The 18461-nt window shown below is 43.9% G+C and overlaps 1 protein-coding gene across 1 annotated transcript in view; it reads right to left on the bottom strand.

The window, feature by feature from the left end:
- LOC307028809 (uncharacterized protein) overlaps nucleotides 1-17531 on the bottom strand; it is a 51644-nt gene extending 34113 nt beyond the window's left edge. Inside the window, exons 1-5 of the mRNA XM_079664133.1 lie at nucleotides 17404-17531; nucleotides 16463-16567; nucleotides 9283-9387; nucleotides 7052-7156; nucleotides 5619-5723 (exon numbers count right to left, since the gene is read on the bottom strand). Of these exons, the coding sequence (XP_079520259.1) occupies nucleotides 5619-5723; nucleotides 7052-7156; nucleotides 9283-9387; nucleotides 16463-16567; nucleotides 17404-17456 (473 nt within the window). The 5' untranslated portion in view covers nucleotides 17457-17531. The remainder of the gene's footprint in view (nucleotides 1-5618; nucleotides 5724-7051; nucleotides 7157-9282; nucleotides 9388-16462; nucleotides 16568-17403) is intronic.
- Nucleotides 17532-18461: the final 930 nt, after the last annotated feature.

The following is an 18461-nucleotide window of genomic DNA, read 5'->3' as shown; positions in this document are numbered from 1 at the left end:
CCGAAGTGGCGATGTTTCTGTTCCCAAAAGATGAAGGTGAGCCTGGCTGGTGTCATTGTTTCGGAGATTCTTTGATTGATCATGATAAATAAAGGCCACTGGTCGATTCGAGAGAGAGAGAAAGAGAGACTGAGAGAGTTACAGGGTTGTTGTTAGCATCTGGTGCTAGCTCGGAGCTAACGGAGATTAGCTGTTTCAACAATAAGGAGAGGGAGAGTGCTCTCCTGTGGGACTGAGAGAGATAACGTCAGCTCAGGGAGGTAAACTGTAGCCTAAGTTATCTCAGTGGGTTTGGTCATCTATGTAAACAAATATTTCCATCTATGTAATATTAGTTGTATAAAATAGGTTAAGAAATCATTCCAATGTTTTTTGATTATTGAAATATATGTTTCATATGAGTGTTGAGAGCTGTATCCGTAAATCTCTTAATGTTGCCCTCAAAGTGCACCAGATTGATCACTTTCCTCATCTATCCTGTCCGAAAAGCTGTCCAAATCAATCATTTCTCTCACACTAGTATCACTTTCCAGAGTCTCCGCCATGTTTACAATCGCAACTGGGTACATCTTGTGACGTCACAGCCACTATCGTCTGCAACTTCCGTTAGGCTCAGACGGCAAAATTAATAATTCATTAATTCATTAATAATGAATTATTAAAAATTATTTTAGCCATGAACAGGCACAATGATATGTAAGGAATGAAACTGCCATTTCATTTTGGTGCAAAAACATGCACTTCACTGGGCCTTTAAAGTTTGGTAAGAACCAGGCTGGGGGGTCTCCAGGCAACAAATAGGCGGATACATTCCTCCATGAAATCACACAGCTGTTTTATAAGTTTATAATGAAACCCAGGCTTGACAGATGAGATAAGAGATGTACCATCTGTAAAGCGACTTCCTCCCTGGAGCGATCCAGCAACAGCAGGTCATCCAGATAAAACAACACTCTCATCCCCACTCTGTGTAGCGGCTCTCGAGCCAGGGAATAAACGAACGGCAGCCGATTGTACTGGTACGATATTCCCTGGAATGAGAAAGGCAGGAATTTCCTGTGTTTCGGGATGATGGGTACCTGGAAGTATGCATCCTTCAGGTCTATGGAAATAAACCAGTCTCCGTGGTGAATACATTCCAGCACCTGTTTGATCGTCAGCATGTGAAAAGGCCTTTTCATTATTGCCCTGTTGAATACTGACGGATCGAGGATGAGTTTCATTCCCCCAGTCTTTTTCGGGATAAGAAAATAGCGGGAGTAGGTGGGCGCTGGTCTCTAACAGAGACACGGCACAGCAACCTCCTAGAGCTGCGGGCAGTAGTGTTGGTCCTCCAGCATTTCAAACCCTTAATTCAGGGGAGACATGTAATGGTCAGGAGCGACAACAGCACCACAGTGGCATATATCAACAAGCAGGTTGGAGTCCACTCCGCCGCTTTGTTGACCACAGCGGAGAAATTGTGGTTATGGGCTTCAGAGGTGGTGTTTTCTCTGAGAGCCCTCCACATTCCGGGTCTGGAGAACAGGGGGGGCAACCTCCTATCAAGGGGCGGACCCCTGCCAGGCGAGTGGGCGCTTCACCCGGAGGTGGTGAAGCGGATCTGGGCCCGGTTCAGGACAGCAGAGTCAGATCTGTTCGCCAGCCGGCGCAACAGCCACTGCGCCCTGTGGTTCTCCATGGCTCTGAGCGACGACCCGCCATTGGGGGTGGACGCGTTTGCACATGAGCCATGGCCAAAGAAGCTGCTTTACGCCATTCCACCGTTGTGTCTCATTCTCCCACTCCTGGGGAGAGTGAGGCGAGAAAGTCTGTCAATCATCCTAATAGCGCCGGATCGCGTGGGGGCGCCGTGGTACTCAGTCTATCCAGGCAGCTAGAGCGGGATCTACCACAGCCTGTTACAGGCCGAAGTGGCTGGGATTCCTGCGATGGTGTGAGGAGCGGAAAATAGTGCCTATCTTGTGAATTGGGATCTATTTTGTCGTACTTACAGTTATTGGTGGACAGAGGGCTTGCTCATTCCATAGAGAAAGTGTATGCAGCAGCCACCTCGTCCTGCCATGAGGGATTTGGCGGCAGGTCAGCCTTTTCGCAGCCACTAATGTTGCGGTTTTTGCGGGGGTCAGGAGGCTGCGCCCAGTAGTCCACGCCTCCGCCCCGCAGTGGGACCTGCCGCTGGTGCTCGAGGCTCTGGTCACAGAAATATTTGAGCCTCTGGAGCTCTCTTCCCTGAAAGCACTGTCGTGGAAGACAGCATTGCTACTTGCCTTAACGTCAGCCAAAAGAGTGTCCGAGTTAACCGCTCTATCGGTGCACCCGAGTTGTTTAATGATCCGGGGTGACCAGAGCTGGACGACACTCAGACCGAACCCCTCCTTTGTGCCCAAGAGCCTAAGGTCGAGGGCTATTCAGTTGGGGGGGCTTTAATCTTCCCCCCAATAGTGGGGCGAGGGAGGCTAAATTAGACGCACGGAACAGCTGTTTGTGTGCTTCGGGGGTGGGTTAAATGGAAAAGCTCTGTCCAAGAAACGCCTGGCAGACTGGCTCTGCGAGTGCATTGCACATGTCTACGGACAGGCAGGGAGAGCCTTCCCCACAGGGTTCCGTGCACACTCTACACGAGCCATGGCTGTGTCAACAGCCTTATTTGACGGCGCGAGTGTGGAGGATATATGCACGGCGGCGTATTGGTCAACGCCAGGCCCCTTCATAAAGTTTTATCTCTTGGACATGTCTGGCTCCTTTTCATCGTCTGTGCTTGCCGGGGCAACGCAGAACTGGTGAGGAGAGAGGGGGAGCTGTGGGTCAGTGGGCATCTGACCCCCTTCCCGGGCGTAATGCGCTTACGTTTTCCCTGGCCCCGGCGGATGTGACGCGCACATGGGCCCATAGGGGCTGGAGGACTCTTTTCACCCTGCTTTAGGGCAGGAGGGCGGAGTCCTCCACGTCATAGCACACCTCCGCGGGGTAAGCGTGTCAGGGTGTGCTCTGTCAGCCGCAGCCTCTTTTCTCTCCACGGTTACGACCGAGGGAGAGGTGAGTGAGGCGCAGCGGCTGCTAACCAGAAAGCCGGTCAGAAACAGTGAGATGGAACAGTGTTATTGTGTTACGACAGCGAGTGTATACATCGGGGCTCCGCCTACTACCAAATATAAGTATGTTGTCCGCTTCATTAAAAAAAATGAGGACACAATGAGGGCTGACTCACTTGCCAGAAAGCTACGCAACAATAGTTGCTATGATTTCTGGAAAGAGGTCAAAGTAATTAACAGCTGTAAGACTCCCTTACCGTCTTCCATTGAAGGAGTGTGTGGGTCAGGCAACATCGCAGAACTGTGGCGACAACAGTATTATGAGTTGTTCAACTGTGTTAAGAGTGATGCATTTGTGGTTGAAAAGGTTGACTCCACTGAAAATGTTACAGTTAGATCAGAGGAAGTCTACAACACTATAATGAATCTAGAAAATAACAAAGCTTGTGGCCCGGATCATGTCAGCTGAACACTTAAAACATGCCAGTCTTAAGCTTGCTCCTCTTCTTGCTCTGTGTCTTACTGGTTTCCTTAATCATGGTGTCTTACCAGATTCCATGTTATCTGTGCTACTTGTACCAGTGATCAAGGATAAAGCTGGGAAGATTAATGGCATTGATAATTACAGACCCATTGCTTTAGCTAGCATTCTCTCTAAAGTGTTGGAGAAAATTCTGTTGGACAGGCTGGAAAGGTATATTACCACAGCTGACAACCAGTTTGGTTTTAAAAGAAAACACGGCACAGATATGTGTATTTTTGTTTTAAAATACATAATTTATAGCAAAATATAGAAGCCATAATTCCACCATGTTTCTGTGTTTTATTGATGCTTCCAAGGCATTTGATAGACTGAATCATTTCAAATTATTTGACAAATGTGCCAGAGAGGGGTACCCAAGTACATAATAAGGATCTTAGCCTTTTGGTATGGACATCAGACTATGCAGGTGAAGTGGGGCAATACTGTGTCTGAACATTTTTATGTTGGTAATGGGGTCAAGCAAGGTGGGATTTTATCTCCTTTGTTGTTTAATCAGTAAATGGATGATCTGTCTAGGGAACTGAACGTGTGTAAAACTGGCTGTGTCATCGGTGCTACTGTTGTCAACCACCTTATGTATGCTGATGATTTAATCATCTTCTCCCCATGCAGTGCTGGCTTACAACAGCTTCTGAGGATTTGTTCCCAGTATGGCATTGATTTTAATATTAAGTATAACGCCAAGAAGAGTAGCATCATGATTGTGCGAAGTAAAGAGGATAAAAAGGCTGTATTTCCAAATGTTATTCTCAGTAGCAACATTCTTCTTGTGTCCAGTGAGATTAAATACCTTGGTCATTATATTTCTGATGATCTCACAGATGACAAAGACATCCATAGACAACGCTGCAAATTGTATGCCCAGGCAAACATATTAATGCGGAAATTTCACAAGTGCTTTGTAGATGTCAAGGTATCACTTTTTAAAGCTTTCTGTACACGGCTCACCTGTGGAGTAACTACAAGGCTAGAAGCATACATAAACTAAAAGTTGCATACAATGATGCTTTACGGTTGCTGCTGAGGGTACCAAGATGGCACAGTGCCAGCCAGCTGTTTGTCAACTTGGGGGTACCTACTTGTCAAGCCCTTTTAAGAAAGTGAATGTACAAATTCATGTGTCGCCTAGAAGACTCGGAGAATCATGTTATCTCGATTATAATTAACCCTGTGAAGAATTCTACTCGATTCTCTTCCATGATTTGGAGACATTGGCGCAATAGCCTATACAGACAGTGAGCATGTGTGGCTAGCTGTGATTGGACTGATTTTATGTTTTTTATCTGTTTGTTTTTATCTGTTTTGTGTTTAGCTTTTTATCTTATTTATTGAAGTGTGTATTGTCTTTTTGTATGTGATATGGACCTTGAGTCTGAAATAAAGATTGAATATGTACCCATAGAGTCCAGTAGAGGGAGATATAACTAGGGGTTACGTATGGTAACCCTTGTTATATAAACACAGGCGGAGCCCTCTAAGTAGGGGCCCTGTCTGTCGTATGCTGCTTGCAGAAGAGAAGTAAAGGATGAGAGTAAGGACACATATAGTTAGAGATGGGAGAAAATTACAGATCTTGTACTTAAGTAAAAGAAGAAGTACCAGACTGTAGGAATACTCTGTTACAAGTAAAAGTCCTGCATTCAAAAGGTAGCTCAAGTAAAAGTACAAAAGTGTTGGCATCAAAATATACTTAAAATACCAAAAGTAAAGTACTTATTATGCAGATTTCAAAATAATATATATCAGTTGTTTAGATTATAATGATTCATGTATTAATGTATTTATCAAAGCTGGTAAAGGTGCAGCTAGTTTTAATTACGTATAGTATATTGAATTTTACTCCAGGTGTAACTAAAGTCTTATTTTAGTATTGATAAAATGTCACATAATTAATCCAATTCTGTAAGTAAGTAAAAGTAATAAACATACCCTCCACTGTCCTGCTGTTATTACCTCAGAGCTCAGACTGTATTATTAACGATTGAACTAACCCCAGACTCTTGTAGCAGCAACACAACATAAGGTATTGATGTCCTTACCTCGGAGACACCAGGATGTCCTCCATGTTGATCATGTCTTCTGTGTTTTCCATTCCTTCTGGGTTTCCTGCAATCTTTGCTTCTTCCTCCCCTGGATCTTCACCTCTAAAGCAAGGAGCAATATGTCCGCATTCATATCACCCACTACATAAACACTGGTGGAATGATGATCAACAATAAAATAATGTATAAAAGCAAGTCTGTTCAGGTATTCATCTTCATTATGCTGTGACTCATATGGTGTATATACATTGAGAATACTAAACTCCTTGTTATTCATTTGGATCTGTACAGCAATACACCAGTCAACTTCAAGCCTGATGACATTAATGACAGCGTATATCTGCTGCTCGCAGTGTCAATACGGTGACAGTTAACATCACGGCCGAGTTGTTCAGTTAGATATTCGGACAGGGTCTCAACATCAAGGTCTGGCGAGAATTTGGTAGCAAAAACACTCACCAACTTCGTACGGATCACTTTTATATTCCCTTGTGCAGCAGTGCCAACAATAGACTTAGGCATCCTCCGTTCAGGTTTCCCAACAAGCTGTTTAGATAAGGCAGACTGGCCCTCGGCCCTATTCCTCCGACCTCGGCCCTGTTTCACAACTTGACTCCATACCTGCGAATTTACCGCAGTTCCTCCAGGGCTCACACAGGCACTCTCGGTCCCTGACGCAGCAACCGGGTCAACACAGTTGGGATGTACATCAGTAGAAGAGCCGGTGGGGCTCGCATTCTTCACCGACACCGCACCATCCTGGCCATCACCCTGAGCGCTCCCACAGGCAGTTTCAGCGTCACTTGGTACAGCCAGTCCTCCACCATGACTCGGCTCCAACTGGCGTTCTACGGCATCAACTCTGCTGTCCATGGTCGCAGCCACAGCACGCAGGTCCTCACCGATATCTGCCTGAACTTCCACTACGTGTCTTAATGCACAAACCTCGCTGTGCAGTCGCTCCACTTGGTCAGCAGGTTGGACACATCCAGGTTGTTAAACGTAACAGGCGGCAGCTCATCCAGGTAGTGGGAGACGAAACGGGGGATGTTTTCACCGCATTCATTTAGCACTTTTAGGCAGCTTTTGATATTGTTTGCATCCTTCTGGTTGCCTTTAAAGGCCACACACCGCTGCTTGGTTTCAGGACAGAGTTCAAACAACGTCTTTTTAGAAGTCTCGATCCATTCGGAGTCGAAGGTGTTAGAGGCTACAAGGACTAGCTCGTCCTGGGTCATAGTTTTAATTTTAACCGCCAGGAAGTTGAGTAACTCATCCTCTACAATAACTAGGCTGTCAACAGTCTTGTAGATTGTAGGTTTTAGTCGAGGCCGGTGGTTTGAATCAGGAGCTACCGAGCCACGACACACACCATCAGCCATCTTGGATCAAAAAAGTAACAATCAATGTTTTCAGAGTGATGTCCTTACCTCGGGGACACCTGGATGTCCTCCATGTTGATCATGTCTTCTGTGTTATCCATTCCTTCTGGGTTTTCTGCAATATTTGCTTCTTCCTCCCCTGGATCTTCACCTCTAAAGCAAGGAGCAAAAAAAAGATACGGATAAGGGATTAAAACATGTTTTTCTACAACGAGGTGAAGGGAGAGTCCTCTCCTGTCAAGAGGCTCTGATAACTACAGCTCAGGTGTGTTTGGATAGTTAACTTTACTCTGAGTTATCTCAGTGTTTCTCAAACGTTCTGGTCACTATCTATGTAAAACAATATTTCCTAGGCACACCTTAATATCATTTTTAGTTATAAAAAAATAATAAAATAAGGTATTAAATCATTATAATTTAAACTATAGGACAGTCAACTAAAAATATAGTTTAAACGTGGGAATGATTAGTCAAATATGCCCAAATAAAAATAAAAAATGCTAACTAAGTAAAATAAGCTAAGATAAACTTAAAAACAAGTTTACTTCTGCTTCACAGAGGAGCAGGGGGAGAGGAGGGAGAGAGGGGGGAGAGAGGAGGGGGAGAGGAGGGAGAGAGGAGAGAAAGAGGAGGGAGAGAGGAGGAGAAGATGAGGGAGAGAGGAGGGGGAAAGGAGAGAGAGGAGAGAGAGGAGGGTGAGAGGAGAGAGAGAGGAGGGAGAGTAGTATAGTATAATTTGTTTATTTGTCCCCGAGGGGAAAATGGGTTGCAGCACATCACAAAGGCATTTAAAAATATAATACATACGTCACTGATAACAACATAGACACAGATCAAAACGAACAGACATAAAACAAAAAACAGATATCGGCAGACATAACAATCTCATTTGCAAAAAGGGGGGTTGGGGGGGGGGGATGGACAATGCCAGACCAGCTGGGTAAACAGTGCGTCCTAGCCATCATTGGTTCAGGAGTTTGATGGCTTGTGGGACGAAAGACAGCCTAGATCTGTTCTTTTTTCAACAGAGGGGCACGATATCTCCGCCCGGATGGCAACAGTTCAAAGTAAGAGGCAAGTGGGTGCCTCAGGTCACCGTCACTCACAATATTGTGTGCCAATTTTAAAACTCTGTCCTTGTATAAGCATTCTATATTAGCAAATGAGATTCCTGTCAATTTACTGGACAATGTTATGGCCCTCCTGACTGACTTTTTCTGTGTCTCAGTGGCGTTGCCGAACCAGCATATAATGCCGAAGGAGAGCACACTTTCAATAAAAGCATGATAAAACATCTTAACCATTCTGTTGCCGACATAAAAAGACAATCATTTTCCTAAAAAAAAATTCTTTGTTGAGACTTGGCATTTACTTTCTCAGACCAAACATCCCATCTGAGCTTGTGGTCAAGCACGACACCAAGATACTTGTACTCAGTGACACATCGAATGGGCTCGCTATTTAAAAGAGTAGGGTTGGGGGATTGTGCTATTCTAAAATCAATTTCCATCTCCTTTGTTTTTGAGGTGATTAGAAGCAGGTTTGACTTCTCACACCAGTTAATAAAGAAGTCAAGGGCAGGCCCATGCTCCTCTTCCTCATCAAATAGGAGGCTGACCAGGGCCGTATCATCTGCATACTTAATAAAGTGCCTGTTGGGAAAAGTGCTAATAAAGGAGTTGGTGTATAAAATAAATAAAAGAGAGGATAAGACACATCCCTGGGGTGAGCCTATCCAGGTAGGTATTGTGTCAGAAAGTGCCAGAGAGGAGAGAGAGAGGAGGGAGAGAGGAGAGAGAGGAGAGAGTATAGTCTATCCTCATTTGTGAGCTTGGACCAATCCACTTTAGTGGTAAAGGCATTTTTAACCTCCTGAGACATCTCAGGGAGACTATCATAATCTAGTGACATTATAAAAGGAATGTGATCTGACATTGATGCCTCATACACAATCTCAATTGATCTTACAATGTCATGGGCATTAGCAGTGCTTATGCAATGGTCAAGCCATGAAGTTGTATGCCAGGCCTCGCTTATATATGAATAGCTATCTGTAGGCAGAAGTATTTGGCTTGATAATATAAGATTGTTATCATGACAAAACTGCAGCATATATTTAGCAAACAAGGACCTTTTGTCTAATATAATAATAATAATAATAATGTCTAATCTAGTCGAGGCCGGTGGTTTGAATCAGGAGCTACCGAGCCACGACACACACCATCAGCCATCTTGGATCAAAAAAGTAACAATCAATGTTTTCAGAGTGATGTCCTTACCTCGGGGACACCTGGATGTCCTCCATGTTGATCATGTCTTCTGTGTTATCCATTCCTTCTGGGTTTTCTGCAATATTTGCTTCTTCCTCCCCTGGATCTTCACCTCTAAAGCAAGGAACAAAAAAAAGATACGGATAAGGGATTAAAACATGTTTTTCTACAACGAGGTGAAGGGAGAGTCCTCTCCTGTCAAGAGGCTCTGATAACTACAGCTCAGGTGTGTTTGGATAGTTAACTTTACTCTGAGTTATCTCAGTGTTTCTCAAACGTTTTGGTCACTATCTATATAAAACAATATTTCCTAGGCACAGAGGTGGGGGCCGTTTTGTCCCAGCATGTAGAGGGGGTCGACCGCCCCGTACTGTACATTAGCCGTGAGCTCGCCCAGAGGGAGGTGAACTACAGTACGGTGGAAAAGGAGTGCCTTGCCATACGGTGGGCGGTCGGCGCCCTGCGGTACTACCTCCTGGGGCGCCCTTTTACCCTCTGGTTGGACCATGCCCCGCTCCAGTGGCTCCACCGCATGAAGGATGCCAACGCTCGGATCGCTCGGTGATATCTGGCGTTACAGCCTTTCAACTTCAAGGTGATCCACAGGACGGATAGCCGGATGGTCGTGGCTGATTTCCTCTCTCGCTCGGCGGAGGGGGGGGTGGGGGGAGTCAGCTTGCGGCCAGCGGGATCCCGGCCTGAGTCGGGCGCTGGGGGTATGTGGCGGTCTGGTTAGGGCGCCGGCTGCTGGAGTGAAGGGAGTGGCTCGGCCGGAGGCCAGACAGCTGATCGGAATCAGGTATGCAACTCCCTCCTGGCTGGTCTACCTGCATATGCCATCCAACCTCTGCAGCTCATCCAGAATGCAGCTGGTCGTCTGGTCTTCAACCTTCCTAAATTCTCCCAGACCACGCCGCTCCTCCGCTCCCTTCACTGGCTTCCGGTAACTGCTGCGAATGGATCTGGCCCTTCCTACATCCACGACATGGTTAAACCGTACACCCCTGCACGTGCACTCCACTCTGCATCAGCCAAACAGCTCGCTGCACCCGCACTGCGAGGGGGACCCAAGTTACCATCAGCAAAAACACGTCGGTTTGCTATCTTGGCTCCAAAATGGTGGAATGAGCTCCCCATTGACATCAGGACAGCAGAAAGCTTACACATCTTCCGGGGCAGACTGAAAACTAATCTCTTTCGACTCCACTTTGAGCGATAGAATTATTAACAAAGCACTTATATACTAATAAAGGACTGGCTTGTCTAAAGCCAGTTTAGTAGCACTTGAAATGTTTTAGCTCTATGAAACCTGATGTACTTATATGATTCTGTTTTCTTCAAGTTTGTATTTTGTTGGTCGAACTTATTGTAAGTCGCTTTGGATAAAAGCATCAGCTAAATGCAATGTAATGTAAAGGTAATCAGTGACTGAAAGCATGTCGTAACCTGGTTCTGGTCTGTCTTGCAGTAGGCGGGATCCTGGAAGGTCGCCAAAGGACCTGTGATGGTTCCCAGGGGCGGACTGGTCTAAATCCTTCAGGCCCACATTGGTAAGTGTTCCGGCCCATATTTGTAAGTGTTCCGGCCACTCCCTTTTTTTTTCGCTTACCTAAATCCTACCGGCCCACATTTGTAAGTGTTCCGGCCACACCCCACTGGGCTGGGCCGTTTTGATAGGCTACCTATGTTCTATCCATCAGATAGTTTCACTTTCACACATCAGGGCCGTAGCAGCTGTCACTACGCAGTGAACGATCAGGAGTGAGTGACTGAGAGACCTAGCTGGCAGTTGCTTACAGATGGATAAACAAGCTCCAAAGCGTAAAGGCGTTTTTGTATAGTTATACAGTTTACAGTATTGTAGCGAGGTAGCGAGCCCTGGGTTCAGAGGGAGGTGCTTCAATCAATCAATAGGATTCGGCTGTAATAGGCCTAAGGCCTTTTAGTCGCTCATAAATAAATAAGTAGATCACTGATTCTTTATTTACTATGGATGCTGGCAACAGTCACATAGTCCAAAGTGAAGGTGATGTTTGACCAGTAATGGTCAAGGCGGGATTTGAGACAGTTAACCGTCTTGGATGTGACAATGCTTTCTGGCAATCATTCCACAAGTCAACCACACGCAGGCTGAAAAAGTTGCGGCGGATAGCCAGTCTTGAGTACTGTTTCTTCAACTTGAGGCAGTGTCCACGAGTCCTGGTGTTATAATCCCGTTGTAGTGGGCATGATGTTTTGTAGATGTTGTGGAGATATTTGAAAACTTCGATTATATCTCCCCTCGCGCTTCTATAATACATACTCGGGATTTTAAGACTTTGCAGTCGTTCTTGATACGGTAGGTCCTTTAGCTCTGGAACCAGCTTTGTTGCCCTTCTCTGTATTTTCTCGATGAGCTCAGCATCCTTTTTGTACATGGGGGACCAAGCAACATTCCCATACTCGAAGAGTGGCCGTACAAGAGAGATGTATAAACTACGTACTACGTCAGAGTCCAAATAAGTGTATGATCTGCGGATCATTGCTAGGATACCATTCGCTTTGTTACTTGCCCGTCGGATATGGTCGCTAAATGTCAGGGTAGTATCAACATTCACACCAAGGTCCTTTTCATTCTGAGTTTCGGATAGGTTTATAATGTTTGAATTATCACCCATATTATACTCATATTTTTGATTCAGAAAATCTAAGTGCATTACTTTGCACTTTGCCGCATTGAATTTGAGCTGCCAACACTCGGACCATCTTTGCATTTCTCTGAGATCTGACTGGAGTTTTTCTGCATCCTCTTTACACTTAATTTCCTTGAAGACTCTAGTATCATCTGCAAACATCTGGACCATGGAGCTCACATTATCGGATAGGTCGTTGATATAGAGGACAAACAGTGCAGGACCCAGGACACTACCTTGTGGAATTCCACTGAGAACTGGGCACCATCCAGATGGTTTCCCGTTAACAAAGACTCTCTGTCGCCTGTTTTTGAGAAAGTCTGAGATCCAGGTGAGTATGTCTCCACGGATACCATACCCATAGAGCTTCTTCAGTAATCTTTTGTGAGGTACAGTATCAAATGCTTTCTGGAAATCCAAATAAATGGCATTGAGACTTCCTCTCTCGTCCAGGGTACGAGACCATATGTCAAGACAAGCCAGGAGTTGGGTTGAACAGGATCTGCCCTGGACGAAGCCGTGTTGGCGGTCTGATAATAGGTTGTTTGTAGGGGTGTAACGGTACACGTACCCGTACCGAAATTATTCGGTATGGGCCCTTCGGTTCGGTACGTGTGTACCGAAGTGTACCGAACGAATATAACGTTAAACATAAAAAATTGAGAACGTTAACAACTTTTTGGAAGTAATCTCAGGTGCTGCGTCGCAGTCATAGACTGTATAAAGGTTGCAGCATTCGATTCAGAGTAATTTGCTCACATTGGGTTCAATGCGTCATAGAGCGAGCAAGTCATTTCATTGGACGAGAGGCATACTATGAGAGCTGGTCACAGGGATGCGTTCAAATTTAGTCAGTAATTTGAGGAACTTTCTAAATGGCGAACGCAGATAAAGTTGAGCTCGAAAATCCTCCAGCATCATTGAAGTCTCCGGTTTGGGAACATTTTGGTTTTGCAGTTACGTACAAGGATGACGGACAAAGACAGGTGGACCGAACCAAAGCTGTTTGTCGACATTTTTCAACTAAAATTGGTTATGTGGCTGGCAATACATCAAACTTGCACACTCATTTGAAAAGGCATCACCCGAACGTGAATATCACCGGTGCCAAAAGAAAAAAGACTGAAGTGCAAACCCAACTCCCACTAGCATTTAAGCCTCCAACACTCGCAAAAAGTTCAGACCGAGACAAAGCTATTACAAACGCCAAATATCCTTATGTTGCCATGTTAGCAAACCGCTACCTGGCTGTATCTGCTACCTCTGTCCCTAGCGAGAGGGTGTTCTCCACAGCAGGAGACATTGTTAGTGCCAGCAGATCTGCCCTTTCGGCAAGCAATGTGAACAAGTTCATTTTTCTTTAAAAAAACATGAAAATACAATGATAAGCAAGTCCTAATCTCAAACTGGCTGCTTAGGTACTAGTACAGTACAGTTCAAATACAGATTATTTCAGTTCATCGAAATGCTGCACCTTAATGTTTGTTTTATTATATTTTGTATTTATTTGAGTGAATATTCACAGTTTAATAATAATTAAAAACCCAAAAGTAATAGTTTATGTTTTGTGAGTACTAGTACAGTAAAGTTCAAATACAGATTATTTCAGTTCATCAAAATGCTGCACCTTAATGTTTATTTTTATTATATTTTGTATTTATTTGAGTGAACATTATTCACAGTTTAATAATAATTTTAAAAAAATATTTTATGTTTTGTGATAATTTTTTCTGCTGTACCGAAAACGTACCGAATCCGTGACCTAAAAACCGAGGTACGTACCGAACCGAAATGTTTGTGAACCATTACACCCCTAGTTGTTTGAGTCAAGATGTTCTATGACGGCATCACGCACCAAGGATTCAAGGAGTTTGCATACTACTGATGTAAGGCTGACAGGCCTATTTATTGCTTCGGCCACCTTTTTTGAATATAGGAGTTACATGACCATCCTTCCAAGGCTGTGGTACCACACCTTCATCAAGCGATTTTTTTAATATAGTAAGTAAGGGTTTATCTAGTTCTTCACACAGTTCTTTGAGAATCCTGGGATAGATGCCATCCGGTCCTGATGCTTTTGAGGCATCTAAGTTCGATAGTTTTTTATGGATGTCCTATGATGTGAAGTCAAATTTATTTAGTGTAGTATTAAATGGTCTGTCCAGGAAGTCTGGTATTGATGAGGTATCCTCCTTTGTGAAAACACTAGCAAAGAAGGAAGTTAGTGTATTGGCTTTATCCTTGTCATTTTGAGCCAGGCTGCCATTAGCCTTTTTCAGATCTCTGACAATTATCCATTCCGGAGTAGAGCGATTTTTCTTACTTTTTCCCGATGACATAGGGATGTGCCTCTTGCAACTTGTTAGGATTTTTTCTTCGATGGCCTCCCACTGTGCTGAAGCTGACTTGTTTTTCAAAGGTCTGTGCCCAGTCTGTCCCGATAATTTCCTGTTTCAGGCCTTCATAATTTCCTTTATCAAGGATGAACTTGCGGTTTGGATTATCGCATATCTCATGGTAGCATAGATATTTGAAAGACAGGCAGTCATGGTGACTTTTTCCTAGTGGTGCTTCATGGCTTAGATCCTCAACCATTCCCTCCTCATTTGTGATAATTAGGTCAAGCAAGTGTGGGGTTTGGTTTCCTCTTGCATTAGTTGGTTTTGTTACATGTTGAAATACGTAGCAGTCTCTCAAGCATTCAAGGAACATGGATGCAGGGTGGTTTTCACTCTCTGGTGCCTGTATGGGTTGCCAACCAATTTCAGGATAGTTAAAGTCTCCCATAATTAAAACGTGGCTGCGGTTTAGTGAGTAAGCTTCTTCAACTAAACTTCTAGTTTCAGAGTTGCCAATATCTTGACTTGCATAGGGGAGGGGGGGCGGGGGGGTTGGCAGGGAAATGGGGTTCAGGGGGAGTGGCTGTACCCGTAGGATAGAAAAGGGGGAAGTGAAGTCTGAATCAGAGGTCGCGCGGCTGTGGAGAAGAACGTGTTGCCCACATTCTGTTACTGAGTTTAGGCTAGTTAGCTAACAGGTTTATTGTTTTGGGTGCAGTCACTTTTGCCTCCACTTGCTGTTCAAATAAATGTTGAAAGAAAAAGTAAATCTGTTTACAGTTCTGTTTCATATGGGTGTTGAGAGATGTATCCATAGATTTAGTCCCTAATTTTGCTCACAAAGTGCACCAGATTGATGCGTTTACTACAACATTTAAAAAAAAAAATCTTCCCGGGGGAGCATGCCCCCGGACCCCCCTAGAGAAGGTGAGGTCCACCACCTGCCCACACCCCGTTAAATTGTCTCACCCACATTGAGGATGCTTCCTACGCCCATGTTCTATTACATGCATCAAGTCAGGCAAATTGGGTCCAAATGTTATTGTCACGGTTTTAAGTTTGTGTGTCTGGTAGTGGTGTTTTTCTGTTCTCCTTGTCATGTTTTCCTCCCTGTATATTGTCTGGTCTTTTTTTCCCTGTGTTTTCCTGTCAGTCGTTAGTTTTTCCTGGTGTGTCTAATTTCCTTATTATTTTCACCTGTCACCCCTTCTGTGGCTCCTGTGCTAATCAGCGTCAGTCCCACCCCTGATTATTCCCACCTGTGTCTTGTTACCCTGTGTTTAAATTCCCCTGTCTCCCAGTGTTCAGTGTCAGTTCGTTCATGTTCAGGTCTGTGTGCTATTGTCTCTTGCTATGGTCAGGTCTATGCTCCTTGTGCTTTTGAAAAGTGTGATTCCTCACTAGGTGAGTGCTTTCATTTTTTGTTCTCTATTTTTGTCATCTCGGCTAGAGATTTGATAGTTACCTTTTTTGTTATTCAATGCTGTTTTGGAAAATAAAATATCCAACAAATACTTTATCTCTGTCTCCCGGGTCTTGCAATTGGGTCCTAAATCCTAAGTGTCTGAGATCTTAACAGTTATTGCATCAATGATCTGTTAACATTAAAATCAATAAATATGCTGTAACTATTTTGCTCTAGGCAACTCAAGGGCTCAGGTAAAGTGATTACTATATGAATAATGGTCCAAAATAACATTAAATGCATAGGGTTTTTTGTTAAACATACTTTCGTCGCCGGCCGGCCGATATATGCCGCGCATTAAGTGGGCCTGTCTGTCAATTAATCCCCGGGACACTTTTTCCCCCTAGTCCGCCCCTGATGGTTCCCACACGGGCAACGTTTTGAGACCCGTGTTGTGTACTTGGTTTTGGTGCTAATAAACGCCTGTGTTCAACCCAAACCCTGCTCTTTCCGTGCCTCTTTGAACCCTGTGTGAGCGGAGAGTCTCACACCCTCCTCTTCAGACCGAACTCCATCAATCCCTTCCCGTCTTCACCACCACCAGTGTTAGACCCCAGGACGAGGGGGGTTTATCGGCTCAGTTTTCCCCTCCCGAATGATACTCCAGCACGACGGGTTCTAACCGCCAAACACCGTTACATTCATCTGTGTATTCTTGGCAATATTTTTAAATCAAAACAAGTCTCTCCTGATATAACTATTGATGTCCTTACCTCAGGGACACCTGGATGTCCTCCATGTTGATCATGTCTTCTGTGTTATCCATTCCTTCTGGGTTTTCTGCAATGTTTGCTTCTTCCTCCCCTGGATCTTCACCTCTACAGCAAGGAGCGAAAAAATATATACGGATAAGGGATTAAAACGTGTTTTTCTACAACGAGGTGAAGAGAGAGTCCTCTCCTGTCAGACTGAGAGGCTCTGATAACTACAGCTCAGGTGTATTTGGATAGTTAACTTTACTCTGAGTTGTCTCAGTGTTTCTCAAACGTTTTGGTCTATCTATGTAAAACAATATTTCCTAGGCACAGCTTAATATAATGTTTTGTTATAAAAAAGACAGAATAAATAAAAACTGGTATGAAATCATTCTAATTTAAACTATAGGGCAGTCAACAAAAAATATAGTTTAAAAGGTAACTGATTCGTAAAATATGCATAAATAATAAGATAAAGCTAATTTTTTGCCCTCAAAGTGCACCATATTGATGCATTTAACTCCAAAATGCCCCCTGGATTTTAGTGTTGATTATATTTCCCATCATTATTCCAGATCTACAAAGCTATAAGCGATTAACTCCCCTGCTTAACGTCTCACTTTGTCCGTTACACCTACTCTCTCCCCTCCTAGCGATTGTCATGGCGGGTCGCGGCCCTCCTCCACTCCTCCACCTCCCGTTCCTCCGAATCCAAGGTCCAAATCAAGCTTAAACCCCTCCTCTTCAGACCGACCTCCATCAATCCCTTCCCGTCTTCACCACCACCAGTGTTAGACCCCAGGAGGAGGGGGGTTTATCGGCTCAGTTTTCCCCTCCCTAATGATACTTCCGCACAACGGGGTCTAACCGCCAAACACCGTTACATTCATCTGTGTATTCTTGGTAATATTTTTTAAATCAAAACAAGTCTCCCCTGATAGAACTATTGATGTCCTTACCTCGGGAACAACTGGATGTCCTCCTTGTTGATCATGTCTTCTGTGTTATCCATTTCTTCTGGGTTTTTCTGTCTGTCCACAAGTACTCTTCAAGTAGCTACCAGATGAAGAAAGTAGGCTACTAAGCGTTGTGAACAAAGTGTTTGTCTGATTAGTCTTCCTCAACGTTCCCAGCAACCTTCCACTCTTGAGTTTTTTTTCCAACCGCTGTAGTCTACAGCCGTTGGAGCTCAATCAGGCCAAACGTTTTGATCATTCAAATACAATTTATTTGAAAGTTCAAGTTTTTATCCTGGACTTAAAAAAAAATACAATGAAATTATTTAATAAATAATAATTTCCAACGTTTTTCAGGTTGAATGTTATTTTGATTCAGTTGAGCAATCCTTTTGAATAAAACATGTTTGTCTTCATATTTCCCTTTTTTATAAATATGTTTGCAGATTTTTGATCTTGATAGGCCTATTGTGCATAGAAAATGTTGAGTTGTATTTCTCATATCACAATTCGTAAGCCTATTTACACTTTATGGTGTTTGCAAAGCCAGCTGTAAGCACTAAGCAGTGCTTCAAAATACTGGAAGTTCCAGATCACTAAATGTTGTGGAGTGCGCACCCCTCAAAGCAACCCATACATCAAAACCCCTGTCTTAAAAATGGCAGGTAATCCAATCTACCAATTATTCTTTACAGTGAAATCATTTATTTCAGAACCCATATTTATGTGTAGTATTGGAAGTAAGGAGGCGTGTGGCACAGTGGATTAGTGCACTGATCTTCGAATGAGAAGATAGCAAGTTTGAGTCCCACTGCAGTCAGCGTTGTGTCTGGGCAAGACCATAGGGCAAGACACACTTCACCCCAAAATTGCTCCTGTGGGGATTGCCCACAGTATTGAGTATGTAAGTCGCTTTGGATAAAAGTGTCTAAAATGTAATGTAATCAGGTATTTTGTAAAAGTATAGTTTACTGTTACAAATAAAATTCGTTTCTTAAAGTGGACCTATCATGCTATATTTGAATAATATAGTGTAGGACCATACCTATATAAGGCATATT

Source organism: Notothenia rossii (assembly GCF_949606895.1).
Source record: "Notothenia rossii genome assembly, chromosome: 2".
Taxonomy (NCBI): domain Eukaryota; kingdom Metazoa; phylum Chordata; class Actinopteri; order Perciformes; family Nototheniidae; genus Notothenia; species Notothenia rossii.
This window is presented reverse-complemented; position numbering and strand designations above follow the sequence as displayed.